Source organism: Ceratosolen solmsi, unplaced genomic scaffold, assembly GCF_000503995.2.
Source record: "Ceratosolen solmsi marchali unplaced genomic scaffold, CerSol_1.0 scaffold32, whole genome shotgun sequence".
Classification (NCBI taxonomy): domain Eukaryota; kingdom Metazoa; phylum Arthropoda; class Insecta; order Hymenoptera; family Agaonidae; genus Ceratosolen; species Ceratosolen solmsi.
The window spans coordinates 4,437-22,522 of record NW_011948469.1 but is presented as its reverse complement, the minus strand read 5'-3'; the positions used below and the strand labels follow the sequence as shown (position 1 = coordinate 22,522).

Sequence of the window (18,086 nt, the reverse complement as noted above, 5' to 3'; positions counted from 1 at the left end):
ATTGAAAAACATCATTAAATTTAATAATAAATATGTATTTTTAGATACTGTTCATGATATAGACTATGTTTATGCTACATTATACGCCGTGCAGAAAAAATAGTTACGAAAAAGAATACGGCATTCTATGCAGCTTGATTTTAATCTTCGGTATAAGTATAGTAATGGCATAATGCTCGCGTGTCAAACAGGACAGTGCTGTGTTAATTGTTGATGTAATATTATTATATTCTGTAATGGTTTGCACAATACTGACACAGTTTCGCGAAACACATATTATTTTATTATGTTGTAAGAAGTTATCTAGAGAAACACTGCAGTTTATAGTACGGTTTATTATATAGTACTGAGGAATAATCATGTAGTATAGTAGAAGGAACATTTTTGCGACCTATATAACTGGAAAAATGGTAAATAATTCCACGTTATTTGAATATAATTATTTCAATGCCTCAATTTAACTTCGAATATGACAAAAAAGACGAAGATACTATTTCAATTCAATGAATATACTACTATTTAGAAAAATTCACGAAACAATAAAATGCTGCGAACGCTGTTTACATAATGTTTAAATAGAGTTTTCTGAATTTATTCAATATAAAATACGAATAAAAAAGAGATACATCATTATCGAAAAAAAATTTTAAGCTATTTATTTATCATTTATCCAACATTTAAGTGAATTAAGTCATAAATAAAATATTAGAAATTTGATAACTTATAAAAAAAGAATAATTTTATTCAAAATAAAATAATGAAAATAATGAAAAGGAAGTAAAAATTAGATATAAAATAGAATCTGTAAGAAACAATACATTTTTTTGGAAAGTTGTAATTGTTGTGATAATTGAAAAAAACTGTTTATTAAAACAGTCTTAGAAATCTTGACGTGATTAAATTTAATTCTAAATTCATTGAAAAATGTGTTTCAAAAAATTATTAAAATTTGTTTTCTTTTATATTCCTTAAAAGTAAGAAAGAATATTTCATAATTATTTACATATGAATACTACTATAAGTTGTCCTATAGCAATAGAATATAAAAATAATTGATTATGATTTTAATAATAAAATTTAATATCGAAAATTTTTAAAATAGAATCTTTTTTTCAATAATTGATCACAATGCTAACGTTGATGTTTTTTTTAATAATAAATAATGTACAATAACTAGAAGCTTTAAATAAATTATATGTAAAAAGTAATGTAATGTATAATGTAAACAAATTGAATAAACAATATTTTTGATATTATTATCGAGAACATATCATTAAAATTGCAGAAAATGAATTTTTTCTAAGTAAAATTGTACACTATGTAAATCTCAATATATGCATTTCAATAAATCTCTCAATAAATCTCAATGAATATAATAAGTATATGATATAAAATAAAATACAAAGAAAATATAGAATAAAATAAGAAAAGCAAAAAACTAAGTCTTTTTATAATAATTGCAATAAAAAATAATATACTGTTGTTTAACTATATAAAAATCCCATCTTTCTCTTATTATAAAAATACATTTATCTTCATTACAATAATTTAACTTATTTAAAAAATTTTTAGAAATATAGTCTTATCGTAGTAAATAATTATTAGCATATGTTATAAAAATATATCATTTCTTAAAATAAAGATTTAAAATTAATCCTTAAAATAAAATATTCGAAAATTTAAAAAATTAAAAGCATTTATATATATTACTTTTATTTTAATAATAACGATTGAATTATGATTTATTCTCAGCTAGAGATTACTTTATTTAAATAATTAAATAAAAAATATTAAATAAAAAGAATACAAAAATTGAATAAAAACTGAAAGTACCAAAATTGTTTTATTAGGAATTTTAAATATCTATTACATCATAGAATTGTTGAAATAATAATGTTAATGATTATTATATCAGTTTTTTTTTCAGATTCTAGACAAAGAATTTTTAAAATCACAACATAAAGATACAAAAATATTTTTATATATTAAAAAGGATGGTATTTAATTGCATAAAATTTTCAGATTTTTGTTTGAGAATGAAAATTTTAAATGTATTTCTCATTTCTAGACAAACTTGTCTAACTTTGTTAAAAACAGTTTATCTATAAATGAATAATATTTTTTATTAAGATGTAAACAACTTAGGAAATGCGTTAAACTTTAGCCCTTTGTCCTAACAGACTTCAAACTTTGTAACTTTACTAACTAAATCTCTTTATAAACATTTTACTATTGATTAACATTCTATATAAATTAAATTAACTACTTCGTTAAATTTACAGTAAATACCGTAAATAGATAAGTTCACGCATCTATAAATTGATTGATATTATGCATTGTTTGTATTACTGAGATAGCGCATGCGCTATTATTCGCATCATAATAAATTATTTGACATTTTTATTATTAATTTGTCAATATCGATATAATATTCAAAATTTATTAGAAATATAATTTGCGCGGTACAAACATTGTTAGTATTTTGTAATGTATAAAATTACTTACTTTTTTTAATAATATATGCGCCCAATTTTAATTTAAGATTTTCTTTAAAATATAAATTTAAGTACAAATGGTTCTATTGAATTGTATTAATTTCATAAGTCGCAATTTATTTTATGTTAAATAATAATTAATTAAACACATATTTCTTTATGAATATATACCTCAGTTTGTCGAAACTAATTCTTAAATACATGGTGGTGTTGAAATTTTATTAGTAAAAAATTTTATATATTATTATTATTATCATTTATTAAATATAAATTTTATATATATATATATATATATTGTTATTTGCGCGTGCACGTAGGTGTAAAAAATAATTATTTTTCATCTATTTTAAAGTAAAGTAATGAAATGTATAATTGATTAAAAATTACGTTAAAATATTTTATCATTTTTAAATGATATTAAATAATCCTGTGATATAATTTTAAATGATATTAATATCCTGTACATTGACTTAGCAAATTTCATAAAGTTTGTTTGTGTATTTAATCTATAATTAAATCATTACAATCACATGGTTTAAGATTGTATTTTAAACAAGATTATGCTTTAAAATTTGTTTTATAATGTCTGGAGCAGAATGTGAAAGTGATATGGATTGCTCTGGTTCTGATTGTGGAGATGCTGGATATGAAGATTATTATAGTACACAGCCATGGGATGGAGAAATTGATAATGATATTAATTTTGATAAACAAAAACAAGATCCAGAATATGCAGTTTATGAATGTTTAAGAGTTGATGAAGTCGAGAGATTATTAAATGAAAACGTAGAATTTTTAACTACTAATTTACAAATTACACCCTCATTGGCTAAGCTTTTTCTGCATGCTCATGAGTGGGATTTACAAGATATTCTTTTAAAATATCAAGATAATACATCAAATATAATGATTGATTCAAAAATTATACTTTCGCACTCAGTTGATCCACTTTTTAATATGAAATTTCTAAAGGGAAACTTATGTTCAGTTTGTTTTTTAACTTTTCCAACTGAAAGGTTTAGTACTTTAAATTGTGGACATTCATTCTGTAATGATTGTTGGTGTGCATATTTTGAAACACAAATTTTACAAGGAGTATCTACTGGTATTTATTCACAATAATTATATTAACATTTTTAATCTTTCTTTTGTCAAGTAGTTTTGATTAGTTTTATTATTATGTATGAAAATTTGAGTATTAACTTAATTTTTTTTTTAAATTCAATATTTGAAATTTGGAATCAAATGTTTCTTTTTTCATTAAATATAAAAGATTTAAACAATTAAATCTTTAAGAATAATATTTTTAGTAGCAAGGAATAATATTCATTTATTCAATTTAATATTTTTGTTTTTATAAAACAATATTTTATTAACATTAAGTAAGTTCAATTGGCAATGTTATTACAATATATTATATAGTATGTAAAAAGTTATTAATATATATATATATATACATATATATATATATCATACCAATATTATTCATAATTATTTATTTAAAATGTTTATATAACTTAATAATCAATTGTTAATTATATTTATTTAATAAACTTTATTAGTTAAATTTCGTAGATTTAGAATATTTTGAAAAATAAATTAAAAATATATAAATATATAGTTAGGTATATAAATCAATATAATATATTATATTTCTTTAATTTTTTTTTGTTATAGATTTATATAAAAATTATTTAAGATATATGTAATTGATTGAAAAAGTAATGAACAAAGATGTGTTTTTAATTGAAAATCGATTTAATCAAATATAAATTCTGAGTTGTTTTATATTAGTCCAAATTTTAAAATTTAAGTATTTGTTAAGTTCCTTGTAAAAAAGATGTAGCTAGTCTACTGATTGTTTGAAAGTTTAGGTAGCAATTCAATTTTATACTGATATCTATAATTCTATTATTTCCATGATGTACTACAAATAAATATTTAAATATAAAACGTTATACTTCTAATTTGGTACAGTATCATTTTGATATTTAAAAATAGCTTAAATTGATCAAAAATAACTAGAGTTAATTTTACTAATTAAATTAATGGTCAACTTTTTTATTATAATACGTTTATATAACTTCAAAATTTTTTCGTTGATAATTTTATCAGAATCTATTAATTCTTTGTAATCATATATCATAGTTTTCTATCTTTGATTGTTTATCCTCCTATTCCCAAAGTACTTGTGTTTACTTGTGGTCACTTCTATTGTTATTGTTAATTATATATATAATCTAAGTCCTAATACTTGATTTCTTTTCAATATTTTAGTCATTCTTTTTGATGATTTTACTGTTATGGAAAATTTAAGTTCACTTTGGGTCATATATATTTTAACACATTCTTTCTAGTTTTTTTTTTTATATTTTATATTTCAACTTACTAAATATATTAATTTAGTTACATATTTATGTCATTTTAACTCATTGTTATCATTGCATATAACAATACATGTAACCATGTATTCAATGTGGACATATATGTATATATAAATTAAATATTATAAAACTGTATTAAAAAATACATCAATTCATTTTAATTAATTTTAAACTTAAAAATTGAAATTTAAAAAGAAAGATATAAATACTATATTACAAAGAAATTTTGCATTTATCTGGTAAATTTTAATTTCAAACTTGAACTAGTGTCTGGGATCAGGCTTAAAACCTCCTTATGATGGTGGGTGGAGGTGTTGCTGGCAGGTGGAAGGGGCAATGCAATTATTTAATACTGCATTTAATGTTTATTGTCTTTACTTTTATTAAATATAATAAATATAATAAATAGTCAATGATTGTAAGGTGTATGAATGAAGGTATAAGTCAATAAATAAGGAGATTTCGTATATTGGTTACATGATGAAGAGAGTGTGTGCTTTCTCGGCAGAGTGGGGTGCGATCCCTTCTCCTTGCAAGATGAGTCGCTGTGGTGGTGGGCGCGCACTGGAGAGGCGAATCGGACGATACTGCTCTTGTCGCCGGTGTAGATTGAGCGCTGCCATGCCTGTGTGGTGGGGAGGACTTCGTGTTGCCTCAGTAGGTGTTGTGAGAGCCGATGTAGTGTAGTAGTAAGGAAAGTGTGTAGTGCATTACTTACGTAGGCGTGGGTGCCGATGCAGTTGTAGTAGTAAGGAACGTGCGTGGTGCGTTGGTTACGTAGGCGTGGGAGCCGATGTAGTTGTAGAAGTAAGGAACGTGCGTGGTGCGTTACTTAAGTAGACGTGAGAGCCGATGTAGTTGTAGTAGTAAGGAACGTGCGTGGTGTGTTGCTTACGTAGGCGTGGGTGCTGATGCAGTTGTAGTAGTAAGGAACGTGCGTGGTGCGTTGTCTACGTAGGCATGGGAGCCGATGTAGTTGTAGTAGTAAGGAACGTGCGTGGTGCGTTGCGTACATAGGCGTGGGAGCCAGTAGTGGGGACGTTGCTTGATGCTTGCTATGGCTTCATAATCGCGATTGCAGGTTGGATAGCGAGCCCGATGTGGGGGGTGAGTGATTAGTATTAGCAAGAAGGATTCGCGGCACGTGTAGCTCCTTAAATATTTTCATATGAACTTGCGGCACCGGTAGCGCATCGGTGGCTGTTGCTATGCTGACATTTGTCGTGACGTCAATAGGGCATAGCCTTGTAGAGTTCATTGTTATTACTTTTCAGAAATATAGTCGTATATTCGAGTTTCGGTATAGAAGCATTTTTCGAGTTCGTTGGCCAGTGTTTACAAAACAAATGTTCGCGCGCTCATACCTTTCCTACTTTTGTATTCCGCTTTCAACAGCTTCAATCCGTAACAACTAGTATATTTTTATCTTCATGTTTATATAAAACTCTTTTTCACATGCTTACTAATGCTGGGTTTCCAACTATTTTGGATAGAATAAATTACAACAATTAATACAGTTGTTTGCTTATCACGTTAATCTTTCTTTTTAATTGTATTATTTATTAATAATATAATTTCGATTACTATAAATAATTACGTAAAATAAAATAACGACAAACTAAAGAAATGATAATTTAACTTGAAACAAAAGGAATCAATTAATAAAATTTTAATTAAATTAACTGAATGCTCGGTAATTCTACATGAAATGAGAATGAATATTTATATTTGTAATAAGATCCCATATTCAAACAATATTAATTTTATTATGTAAGCTTAAATAATCATTTATTTTTAATACTAATTATTACTAAAATGTTTTTCTTATTTTTTTCTTATTTGATATAATATACACTTGTTTTACTTCTTAAAAACAGTAGATTGCTTTTAAAAATGGAATGTGTAGTAGAATAAAAGCATTTTTTAACCGTTATTTTTTACATAATTATCTGCAACCTTTTATTTCCTTTTGTTATTAAATTATTTATAAAACAAATTTTTTTAATACAATTGATGTATAATAAGAAATAGTTTTAAAAATATTAATTATCAATTTTTATATTATTAAAATTATGTTTTTGGTAATGCTTATAACTACATATGATTTACATTTACTTTTAAGAGTACATGTATTCAATATGAAGAATCATATATATATATATATATATATATATATATATAATATCACAAATTATATATTATTTAAATTATAAATTATATAAATCATAAATTAATGTTTCTTAATTTAATAATAATTAGTTGTACTAATTTGTTACATTTCAGGTATTCGTTGTATGGCAAATAGTTGCAGTATTTTAGCACCTGAAGATTTTGTACTATCCCTCTTAATCAAACCTATCATGAGAGAACGGTATCAACAATTTGTTTTTCGTGATTATGTAAAATCTCATCCTCAACTTCGATTTTGTCCGGGACCTAACTGTCAAATTGTAATAAGATCTAAAGAACTACGCTCGAAACGTGTAATTTGTAGTATATGTAAAACAGTATTTTGTTTTCGCTGTGGCATGGATTATCACGCTCCTACAGACTGCGATACAATTAAGAAATGGTTAACGAAATGTGCCGATGATTCAGAAACAGCTAATTATATTAGTGCTCATACTAAAGATGTAAGAAAATTATTTAACAATTAATTAAATTCGTTTCAAACATTTTTTAAACTTTCTTATTATTCGTCATAGTGTCCAAAGTGTCATATATGCATAGAAAAAAATGGTGGATGTAATCACATGCAATGTTATAATTGCAAACATGACTTTTGTTGGATGTGTCTTGGAGATTGGAAGACGCATGGAAGTGAATATTATGAGTGTTCACGTTACAAAGAAAATCCGAATATCGCTCATGAAAGTGTTCATGCTCAAGCTCGAGAAGCATTAAAAAAATATTTACACTATTATGAAAGGGTAAGAACTTAAATAATTTATATCTGAATTCTATTAAAATTAATAGCTTTGCCGATTATATATTTAAATTTTGGTGATTCATAAAACAGAAACTTAACATAAATTATTCGAAATATTCAATTAAATAAATATGTTTTCATTACTTTTGTATTAAATGGCTGATACCATTATGTGCATATATGAAAATAAAATTATAAATTATATTTAGTAGTAATTTTTAATACTGCGTTGCAAAATTATACAGTATTTTTTAAATTGCCTTTAAGAACATACAATGGATTAATTTGTTTTGCCTTTATAATTTTACTACTTTGCTACTTTTATTTATAACCATCGAGAAAATTTTATGTAATATTTAAATTATAAACCTGACTTATCATATTTCTATCTAATTGTATTACTCAAGTACGTAGGATATATTACATTACTGAAATTAGTTTTCAATGTTTTCAATATTTTCAATAAAAATATCTTTTAAGTTTTAAAATGCTTTTAGTAACCAGTTTAAATAAAAGATTTAGGTACTTATAGATTATTATCTATGAATATGTTTTTTTAAGAAATAGTACGTAGCTTTTTTCAATTAAATATAATTAATATAAAAATGAAAATAATTCGATTTATTTAGTTTTTTTTATTTTTTATTATTTATATAAAATTAGGCCATTAAAAAAGTTTGATTTATTAATAAAAATATTTCTAAAATTTCTTTGCAAATTTATTTAAAAATGATTAACTCTAATAATGTATACTATAGTGTACATACGTCCGTGCGCGCAAATATGCACTTAGTCTTTGTTTAGTATTAGCCTAGTACCACCGGTTGAAATGGTGGCGGAAAAAGTGTGGGCAAGTGGTGGGGTAGCGATTGAAATCAGTATTTGACACGTCTGCTTTCCGTTCTTGGTGTTTTGTTTATTTTACAACTACGTATAATGACTCTACACTGCGTGTAGAGATAGAAGATCGTAGGTCTCTGGAACCTCTTGATTCAGTACGCTTGGTAGTGAAATACTACACTGAGAGTGAGAGGTCGTAAGTCTCTTGACACTTCTTCGTGTAATGCCACGTGGTGGTAACTTGACTTTTGGTCTCCTCCAAGCTGTCTTGTAGTGTGGAAGAATGAGGTGGGCCTTCTGTAGCGTCTCTGCTTAGTGTGCGATAGCTGAGCTTATTATAAGAAGGACCTTCCGTAGCGTATTGGTATGAGAGAGTCTTGCAACAGTATGAAGCCGTTGAGTGTACCTTCCTTAGCGGTTCTGATGAGAGTGTGTATATATGGCTGCACTAGCACTGGAAAGGCTTGCGACTGCTTTCTTGACTCAGCTTGACTGAATGATTCTTGGCTGACTGGCTCATGTCTGAGTAGAGCTTATCTCATGTTGTGCTTGCCTTAAATATCTATGCGGCTGCTTTGTTAGCTGAAGACAAATGGCCGATCATAGCGCTAGAATAATGGGTTCGATTGTGGTATGTGAAACAATAGGGGTGATTGTGTACTCATTTCGGATATACCGACTTTTCCGAATCTTCAACGACCGTCGGGGAAGGGTCTTAGAAGCTATGATCGTTGAATAATTTTTTTTAAATTATAACCTTTGAAGTTTTTCTTTTAATTGATAGCTGTTGGAATTTTTCCCCAAATGATAACATTCGAGAGCTTTTCTGTATCTCGAACAGTCTTCTATTATTTTCTTATATTTATAAATGTATTCTTGCACAATGGCGGTGCTCTGTAGAGCAAACTTACTAAATAAAGCCTAATTGAAAGGGGACGGAGACAAGTAATGTTTTGAAATATAGAACCATCAGAAAACTATTGCGCCAAGAAAAAGAAACAAAGACAGGATTGTATTTAATGATTTATGTGTTAGAAGTTTTTAATATACTAATAAAAGTTTTCTTTCGTCAAATATATCTGAGAATCTAAATACTATTTCAAATGGTAAATATCCTCGGTATTTGATAGTAATTTTATAAACCAAAACCTCATTTAAAGTACGCTTGATGGAAATTACTATACTGAGTAGTGTAAGAGAGTAAATCCTTGACACTTCTTGTATAGTGTCACGTATGGCCTTTAGGTATAAGTTTTCTATTGATGACAAAATATAATAATGCAATACCTCAGTGTATTTGGTAGTACGCGCTGTGCCACTTATCGAGATGCAGCGGGCATTGTCTCCTTAATTCTGATTACATTGACGTCTTAGTGCTTGAATCCAGCGAACAGCTCCGAATACAGCGATGTCTATTACAGAAAGTGCAGCGTCTTAATCCGGAGTATTATAATAGTGCTTAACTCGGCTGACGCACTTGCGTCTTCAAGTGGTTTTTTGTCAAATAAGTTCACAGAAAATTAATGTCTCACCTAATTGTGTAACAAGTGCGTAGATGACGCGCTTCTTATTTAATATTCACTATTGAAATGCAATCAGCACTCTTGACTGCTTAAGTTTGGTGTACTTAAATAGTTATAAATCATATTGTCTTCTACTTCTTATTATTGCAGAGTCTAGCCGAAGTATGTGCCTATATTAAGCAAACTGACTGGTATAATGCGGAGTTTAGTGGCTGTGTGAGTAAAACCTGACAACGGATTGATTGAGAAAATTACAGTGAGCACAGGAGCGTGGCGAGTTGCTGTTAAATATGCGCGTGGCAGCTTACAACGCTGGCAATAATGCTAGGCCGAAAGTTTGGTGACATCAGAGACTAAGCTTTAGAATATTCGACAAGTCCAGTAAGACATAGCATTGGAACGTTCAAGAATTTTCAATCGACGTTGCTATGCGTAAATATTGTACAACACTAGAAAATAAGGCGTAGAATATTCGAGAATTTGCAAGATCAATGTTTACAAACATAAGCATCAGAGGGCTTGTACTTTTCCCATTTTTAAATTCTTGGAAATTGCTTCAATCCCGAACACATATATTGAAGGATTATGTATTCAATTATTTCAAACATTTACCCTATCACAAATGATACTACATTGCGTTTACGTACAATAATAAAATATATTACACTATTATAATGTATATAATATTAATACAAATATTAATTCAAACGAAAATATTATATTATAATTTAATGTATATATTGTTGATTTAAAAGAATGTTTAATCTATGAAAGTAATATAAATAAAAAGAATCCAAATTTATGTATGATGATTTATATTTCACTTATTAAGTTATTTAATCAGAAACCATTTTTTATCTCTGCTCTATTTTAAGTATTAATGCAATATTTTTAATCAAGTATTCATAAATAGATAAATAATTGTAATATATGTATAATATAATAATATATTCTTATAGCTTACGAATGAATTCAAATATTTCATTTTTTAAATATATCTTGTAGCATTATGTAAGATTATAATACAATGGCAATGAATATTAATATTTTTTTATTATATTTTAATTTAAAAAATTAATTGCGTTTAATAAACTAACAATGTCAGTTTATGTCAGTTTCTTTTCCAAAATTTTTTTCCTATATGTATGAACATGTATCGGGTTTTAATGTTTTCAATACACTTAGTTTAGTTAATGTCATAATATCAACTTAAAGTGCTTGAATTTTGTAACAAGTATATTACGGTTTTCTTTTTCTAAAAGGTTTTGTAGTTAAAGTCCCCTATTAGATTAAAACGTAATTTTTAAGAGGTTAATTAAATATCAATCATTCGATATGCTGATATAGGCAGTGTAGTGCGTTGACTTGATGTCATGGATCTCAAAAATCATTATGAAGGTTGTGTTTATTAAAAAATGATATAAGATAATTATGTTGGTTCGATCTGATTACATATGACTAAGTGATTTATAGACAATTCAAACTTCGATAATAAATAAGGGAATAGATATTTTTTTAAATTAAAAATTTTATTACGTAATAGTTAATCTCAGAAGATACACTTCAATATAAAAAACTTGTAGTATGTTCATTAAAATACAGTGAAATTCAATACATTATTATTGTACAAAATGTATCCCATGATCCGGCTTGTTTCGACGAAGACCGGTTCGAAGGACAAAAATTGTTTATGCAGACAACTCAGAGACCACGAGATGTCATGTGGTAGCGATGTGCGAGCAAGTGGAAGGGATAGTATAATTAATTCAATATCAATACATCTGTTTGTTATATTGTTTATTCCGTTAATTTCCAGATACAAGGATGATTCTTGTTACTATTATCAATTGATGAACTCTTGGAATTGTGCAGATCACACTTCTGACCGTAACAAGCTAACTGTACCCAGAGGTAATTGGATGTAATATTTTGCTTCTCTTGGCGTAGTCCACTGTTGCTATTTTTTGGAAAGTATGAGGTTGTAAAGCTCTTCATCGAGAAAGCCCCGAGTTGTGTCTGCTATGAGCATTGAATGGCGCGAACATGGACTTCATGAGCATAGGACTTAAGCTAGGAAAGAGGTTAGGTCGGCAAACTGGGCGTAAATAACGCGAAGACTTGTTGACACGTGCTACGTGCGTATGGGTCACGTGCTTCTCCTTCAGTACAAACAGTAGGATTAATTAAGATAATTATACGTGTATCTGCAAGTTGGCCTCAATCCTTTATGTATGCTCGATGACCTGACTTCGTAGACTCCGAATCTTCGATGATGGCTATGACGCCTAAAGTAGATGATACTACAAACGAATACTAATCTTCGACTCAATCAAGGGACTTTATCGCTTTCTTCTTCAATGAGGACTTCAACTGGTATTTGTCTTCGGACTTCGATAAGGCAATTTCTTGCGTCTCTTTTCCTTGAAGACTTCAACGAAAGATTGTCTTCGGACGTTATTGCGGGACTTGCCACTTCCTATTTGAATAAGGATTTTACCGAGAGTGTTTGAATTTTGTAATTGTCTCTCTTAAATACATTCACTGACCATGGTTTTCAATTGGGATCCCTTCCCTTTTTTGTGTAGAAAAGAGGCAGCATGAGAAGATGGTAGTTGAATCAAGTATGCTTGATTGATGAATAGCTATACTTGATGTGGTGTTAGATCTTAAATGGAATTTATTATGTAATCGATTATGTCTTTGATTATGTAAAAGGGACAGCAGTAGAATCTAGTTACAGGTAAAACAATTAGAGGTAATATTTCTAATTCGTGAAGGATTTAATAATCTGTATTTGTAGAGTCTATTAGTCGATCTGTGTTGGTCTTGTGTAACCAATGTGTGTGATCCACAGTGACTCTTGAGTCAGCTGTTCAGGGCCTGCACGGTTCCGAAGTGTTCTTCGGAAGAGTGCTAGTGTTCCTTGTTATGTGCTAGCGGGCCTGTACGATGTCGAGGGATCAGCTCGAGAGAGCGTAAGTGTGCCCTGGTTCTGCTAGCGGGCCTGTACGATGTCGAGGGATCAGCTCGAGAGAGCGTAAGTGTGCCCTGGTTCTGCTAGCGGGCCTGTACGATGTCGAGGGATCAGCTCGAGAGAGCGTAAGTGTGCCCTGGTTCTGCTAGCGGGCCTGTACGATGTCGAGGGATCAGCTCGAGAGAGCGTAAGTGTGCCCTGGTTCTGCTAGCGGGCCTGTACGATGTCGAGGGATCAGTTCGAGAGAGCGTAAGTGTGCCCGATCGACAATAGCGAGAGATGTGACTTGTTTATTTATTAATATAAAGATGTACCTGGTGAACTGCAAATGTGGCCACGCGGCGTCTTTACAGTATACTTGCACTGACCGGCAGTTACGCTTGATGGAGAGCGAAGTGATTTTACGAATGAGCATCGCCTCATGGCGCGTTGCGTTTAAATGTGCATGCGGCGTCCACAGCGTCGGCAACAGTGTCGATGCGCGTCCCTTCCAGAAATTTTCCTTTGGCGTGAGAAAACGAAGCTTCTAGAAGTTTCGAAGGCGTCCCTTTTTTGTGAGTGCTGGCAGTAAATAATACTTCAAATCGTAAACTTGCTCGGACTTGCCGGGTTTTGTTTGTAAACATTTTTCTCGAGTACCCGCCTCGGTCCGCACGTGCGGATCAGCCTAGGCGCACGTGGTGGTCAGCCTTGCTTCACGCGCGGTCAGTCTAGGCGCACATGCGGTACGCCGGACTGCGTATATGACCTTTCTTTTGTTTGAAATTCATGGGACTGCTTCAATCCCGAACACTTACCTATCTAAAAACGTGCTCATGCTTTTCCGGTGCAGTTAAAGTACTGCCACCATGACGTAGATTCTGAAAGAGTATCAGATTTACGAAAACTATCAAGAACAAACATTATCTAAATTTCACTGCAATCCAAAATTTCGCACGTGCGACAACAAGCAATAGGCGTACGTGTGTACTCGGCTTCTTAAGACAATGCTTGCCTTGTTCTTAACTACGCCGAATCTAGTCGATTCCATTGGAAGATCAACTACGCTCAAGAGGACCCTTCGTCTAGCCAAGTCCCAGAAAAGGGAGAGGCGATCAATAGTAAAGGCTCCCCACTTTCCGATACTTTCACGATTTGCATATTCGGGACTGAGCCCGGAAGGAAATGGAAATGAAGGCGTGCATGATCTATCGTGCTGCCCAAGGTCAACCTCTGATTGGGTGCCGGAAAGAAGAAGGGGTCCCAAGTTGAACCGGGTCAGTGAACTATTTAAGAAGGACAATGTAATGTACCACCACTTATTCTTATTGAACAGGTAAGTCACGAGTAAGTGGAGGACCAGAGACAAGTCGGTCAGCTGAGTCTTGTGAACTGTCTTTCTACGACTATGATTTTATATACAGTTACCGTTGGTCTAATCAAACTCTGATAGTATATGTACTTAAATTCTTGTCATCTCAGCAAGGAGACAAGAAAGAAGTTAAGAGCTGCAATTATTGGAAAGGAACTTCTCATCAAGCCTGTGAGTAGGAACTGAGAGCATCACACTACAACTGCAAGTAAGTCCTGACCGTTAGAGCTGATTTTTCACCTCACGACTTACTCTGAAAACGGACTCCCGGTAGTCCAACTACGGAAGCTTTCCGCGCATGACCATGATTGACTACATAGATAATGTTTTCATCAAGATAACATAAATTTCAAGATACACAGTCATATCCATAAAATCTACAACAATCAACAATACAAGGACACATACTCATTACTACAATAGAATAATCTTCTCTCAACCATAGTGCAATATTATTATTATAATTACCAACAAATAATAAACATTGTTTTAATAAAATACATAATAATTTTCAACCCTTTTAGTATTTTCCTTTAAGCTATCCTCACGAGTGACCAATCCACTGAACTATTGAATTGGCAGTTCGAGCCATAAACTAAACCCTTAAAATCGAACATATTTGCCACTTCCTCAAGAAGGAGACCATAATCAAGTTACTACCACATGGCATTACACGAAGCAGTGGCAAAAGATTTACGATCTGTTACTCCTAAGTGTAATAATTTACTAACAAGAGCATTGCGTCAAGAGCATTACGACCTCTTAACTCTACATATAGTGCATGCTAGCACCAGGGGGCAACCACCACGGAACTGCAAGATCACTACCATTCTCAACACCAACTTAGAATCTTTATAGTATAGCTTGTAAAGAAACAACGCAATTAACAGCAAGAAAAGCAAATGTGTTAAATATTGAATTAAAGCGCTACCCTTCCACTTACCCGTACTTTTTCTCCCATCTTTATAACTGGTGGTTTTAGTCTAATTCAAAACAATTAACTTGCTTAAAATAATTAAACAATAGTATTTCTGTTAAATTATATTTCTCATTTACTTCTAATATATTTTTATATATTTTTTAAATATATCATGTTAATTAATTTCATTTAAAAAAAATAATTTTTAGTGGGAAAATCACAGTAAATCATTAAAATTAGAAGAACAGACTTTGGAAGAAATAAAATTACGGATCCAAAAGAAAGTTATGAATGCTAGTGGAACCTGGATAGACTGGCAACATCTTTTCGAGGCAGCTTCACTGTTAGCTAGATGCCGTTATACATTACAATATACTTATCCTTATGCATATTATATGGAAGCAGGACCTAGAAAGGAATTGGTCAGAAAATATAACTATATATAAATTGTGGTTTAATATAAATTATTTATTTAATTTTGTAAAATTTTATAGTTTGAATACCAGCAGGCTCAATTAGAGGCAGAAATAGAAAACCTTTCCTGGAAAATTGAACGCGCAGAAACAACAGATCGTGGAGATTTGGAAAACCAAATGGACATTGCCGAAAAAAGAAGAATAACATTGTTAAAAGATTTTCTAGAAGTATGAAATATAGATTGTATTATCCGAATATAATTATGTAATTATATACATGTACAATTATTTTATTTTCACAAAAGTCGACAAAACTTTAATCAATCAATTATAAGTTTTGTCGATAAAATCTAGTAGATTTATGATTTTAATATTAAAAAAACAAGGTTTGATACAGCAGTAACTCCAACTGGTACGGTTATTTATTATAATTTGTTAAATTTAGTATCTTTAATTTTTTATAGAAAGTAGAAGTATAGTTGCCATTAACATAATACTGCTAATAATTAATTATTTAAATTAAATAAAAAAATATAAATATAAATTATAAACGTATTATATTACTTATTATAATCTAATTTGTGTATAATTAATTTAATACTAGGTGCATTTATTTATTCTTATTACTAGATCGAGAATTATTAATGCAAATTAATACAAAATTATCAAGAAAGTGCTTTTCATTTTTTAAAGTGATCTTTATAATAAATTATAAATATATTCTAGTCTTAACATATAAAATTTAAATGTTAACATTTTCTTGTATAATAAATTACAATTTATAACTTGTAAAATGATAAATATATTAAAATATAAGTTTTGATTTCAGTTATATAAACTAAATATAAAACAAAAAATAAATAATTATAAATTATTGAAATTCAACCTTGAGCAATTTATTATTGTCAGTATTTGGTTTTAAACGTGTAGAATATATTTCAATGTTAACGTCTACATTTTAACTACTGTAAGTGTCTGGTAATTTTCATGCTGTTGCAATTTCTGAAAAGTCAAGTTTATTTTTCATAAGAGTAGGTATTCAAGATTGACGCACCCATCAATCAAAATTTATTCCATGAAATTTAAATGCATTACAATTCGCTACGAAAATTCTCGATAAACGTTAAAGCCTTTGCCTAAGAAAGCCTTACAATTTATCCGCATTGCATCTGAGGAAGATTCTCATACCGACTGAAGCTCACTCTGAGAATTTGACAGAATTTCCTAGAATTGCAGACTCTGAAACTACGCAATCATATATATAGAGCAGCGTACGTCGAAACAAATTAGTTTTGTTGAGTGAGTCAAAGTGAAGTAGTGCAAGTCATACATTGGAAAGTTCTATACGTCTGTCTACGGTAATCCGTGCAAGGTATACTCATTTTGTTTATATTATTATTTGCTGACCAGCTAGCAGTGTACCTTCCGCAATTGACTCTTGTCAGACCGCATTGAGGGCGTCGGTATAATCTGGCATCAACAGCAATCTATTTATCATTTATTATTATTACGACAAATTGCTGACATTATCGATCAGTCCTCTACAACTTGATTCTAGCGAAGAGGTCGCTAATACTGCCTGGTGGCTCCGGCTATCCCATCATTATTGCAACACAGAATTAATTACACTATCCATTCCACTTGCCTGCACATCACTAGTACATAACATCTCCTGGTGTTTGAGTTGTTTACATAAACAATTTTGGTCCTTCGAACCTTTATATCTTCTTCTTGGTCTTGGCAAAACGAGTCGGATCATCGGACACATTTTGTACAAATGTCATGACTGGAAATGCCTAAGTGCAGTCACTATTCATGTACCAAAAATTTGGATATTTATGCAAACACGATGACAATAGCTGAGCAATGGTGAGTTAAACACATCTAAGATAAGTAAATGTGTACAAAATATATTCGCCGTTCCGGATTATTTTACCAAGGCCGGTTCGAAGGATACAAATTGATGCCGTTGACAACTCAGAGACCACGGGTGTTGTGTGGTAGCGATGAAAGATCACAAGTGGAAGGGATATTATAATAATTCAAAATAAATATGGCTGATGTATATGCTGTTTATTCTGTTATTTATTGATGACAAGGTTAACTAGTATTACTATTATTAATTATGGAAATAATTCTCGTGGTGGATTAATGTACACACTCATCTATGCAGCGTGATGGTTGAATTTGAGCGCCGAATGGCGCGAAGCTTGATTCGTGGACACTCGCACTGTTTGGATGAGCACGAACGTAAT

At 30.3% G+C, this 18,086-nt stretch overlaps 1 protein-coding gene across 3 annotated transcripts; it reads left to right on the top strand.

Annotated features, from left to right (window-relative positions):
* The first annotated feature begins 2,457 nt into the window (after positions 1-2,457).
* On the top strand, positions 2,458-16,319 carry ari-2 (E3 ubiquitin-protein ligase ari-2). Of its 3 annotated transcripts, none has more exons than XM_011505578.1 (6): positions 2,458-2,473; positions 3,091-3,600; positions 7,163-7,512; positions 7,585-7,809; positions 15,625-15,837; positions 15,910-16,318. In XM_011505578.1, the coding sequence occupies exons 2-6, from the start codon at positions 3,105-3,107 to the stop codon at positions 16,063-16,065; spliced, it is 1,440 nt and encodes a 479-aa protein (XP_011503880.1). In that variant the 5' UTR covers positions 2,458-2,473; positions 3,091-3,104; the 3' UTR covers positions 16,066-16,318. The 3 variants fall into 3 exon arrangements, with proteins under 3 accessions (XP_011503880.1, XP_011503879.1, XP_011503877.1); XM_011505577.1 differs by lacking the exon at positions 2,458-2,473 and adding an exon at positions 2,700-2,719; XM_011505575.1 differs by lacking the exon at positions 2,458-2,473 and having other exon boundaries at positions 3,027-3,600; positions 15,910-16,319.
* Positions 16,320-18,086: the final 1,767 nt, after the last annotated feature.

Bases quoted from the DNA above. Each gene is read 5' to 3' on its own strand.
- ari-2 (XM_011505575.1), top strand. From the start codon at position 3,078: ATGTCTGGAGCAGAATGTGAAAGTGATATGGATTGCTCTGGTTCTGAT. The intron at 3,601-7,162 runs GTATTTATTCAC...GTTACATTTCAG, and splicing joins TTTACAAGGAGTATCTACTG to GTATTCGTTGTATGGCAAAT. The intron at 15,838-15,909 runs GTCAGAAAATAT...AAAATTTTATAG, and splicing joins CAGGACCTAGAAAGGAATTG to TTTGAATACCAGCAGGCTCA.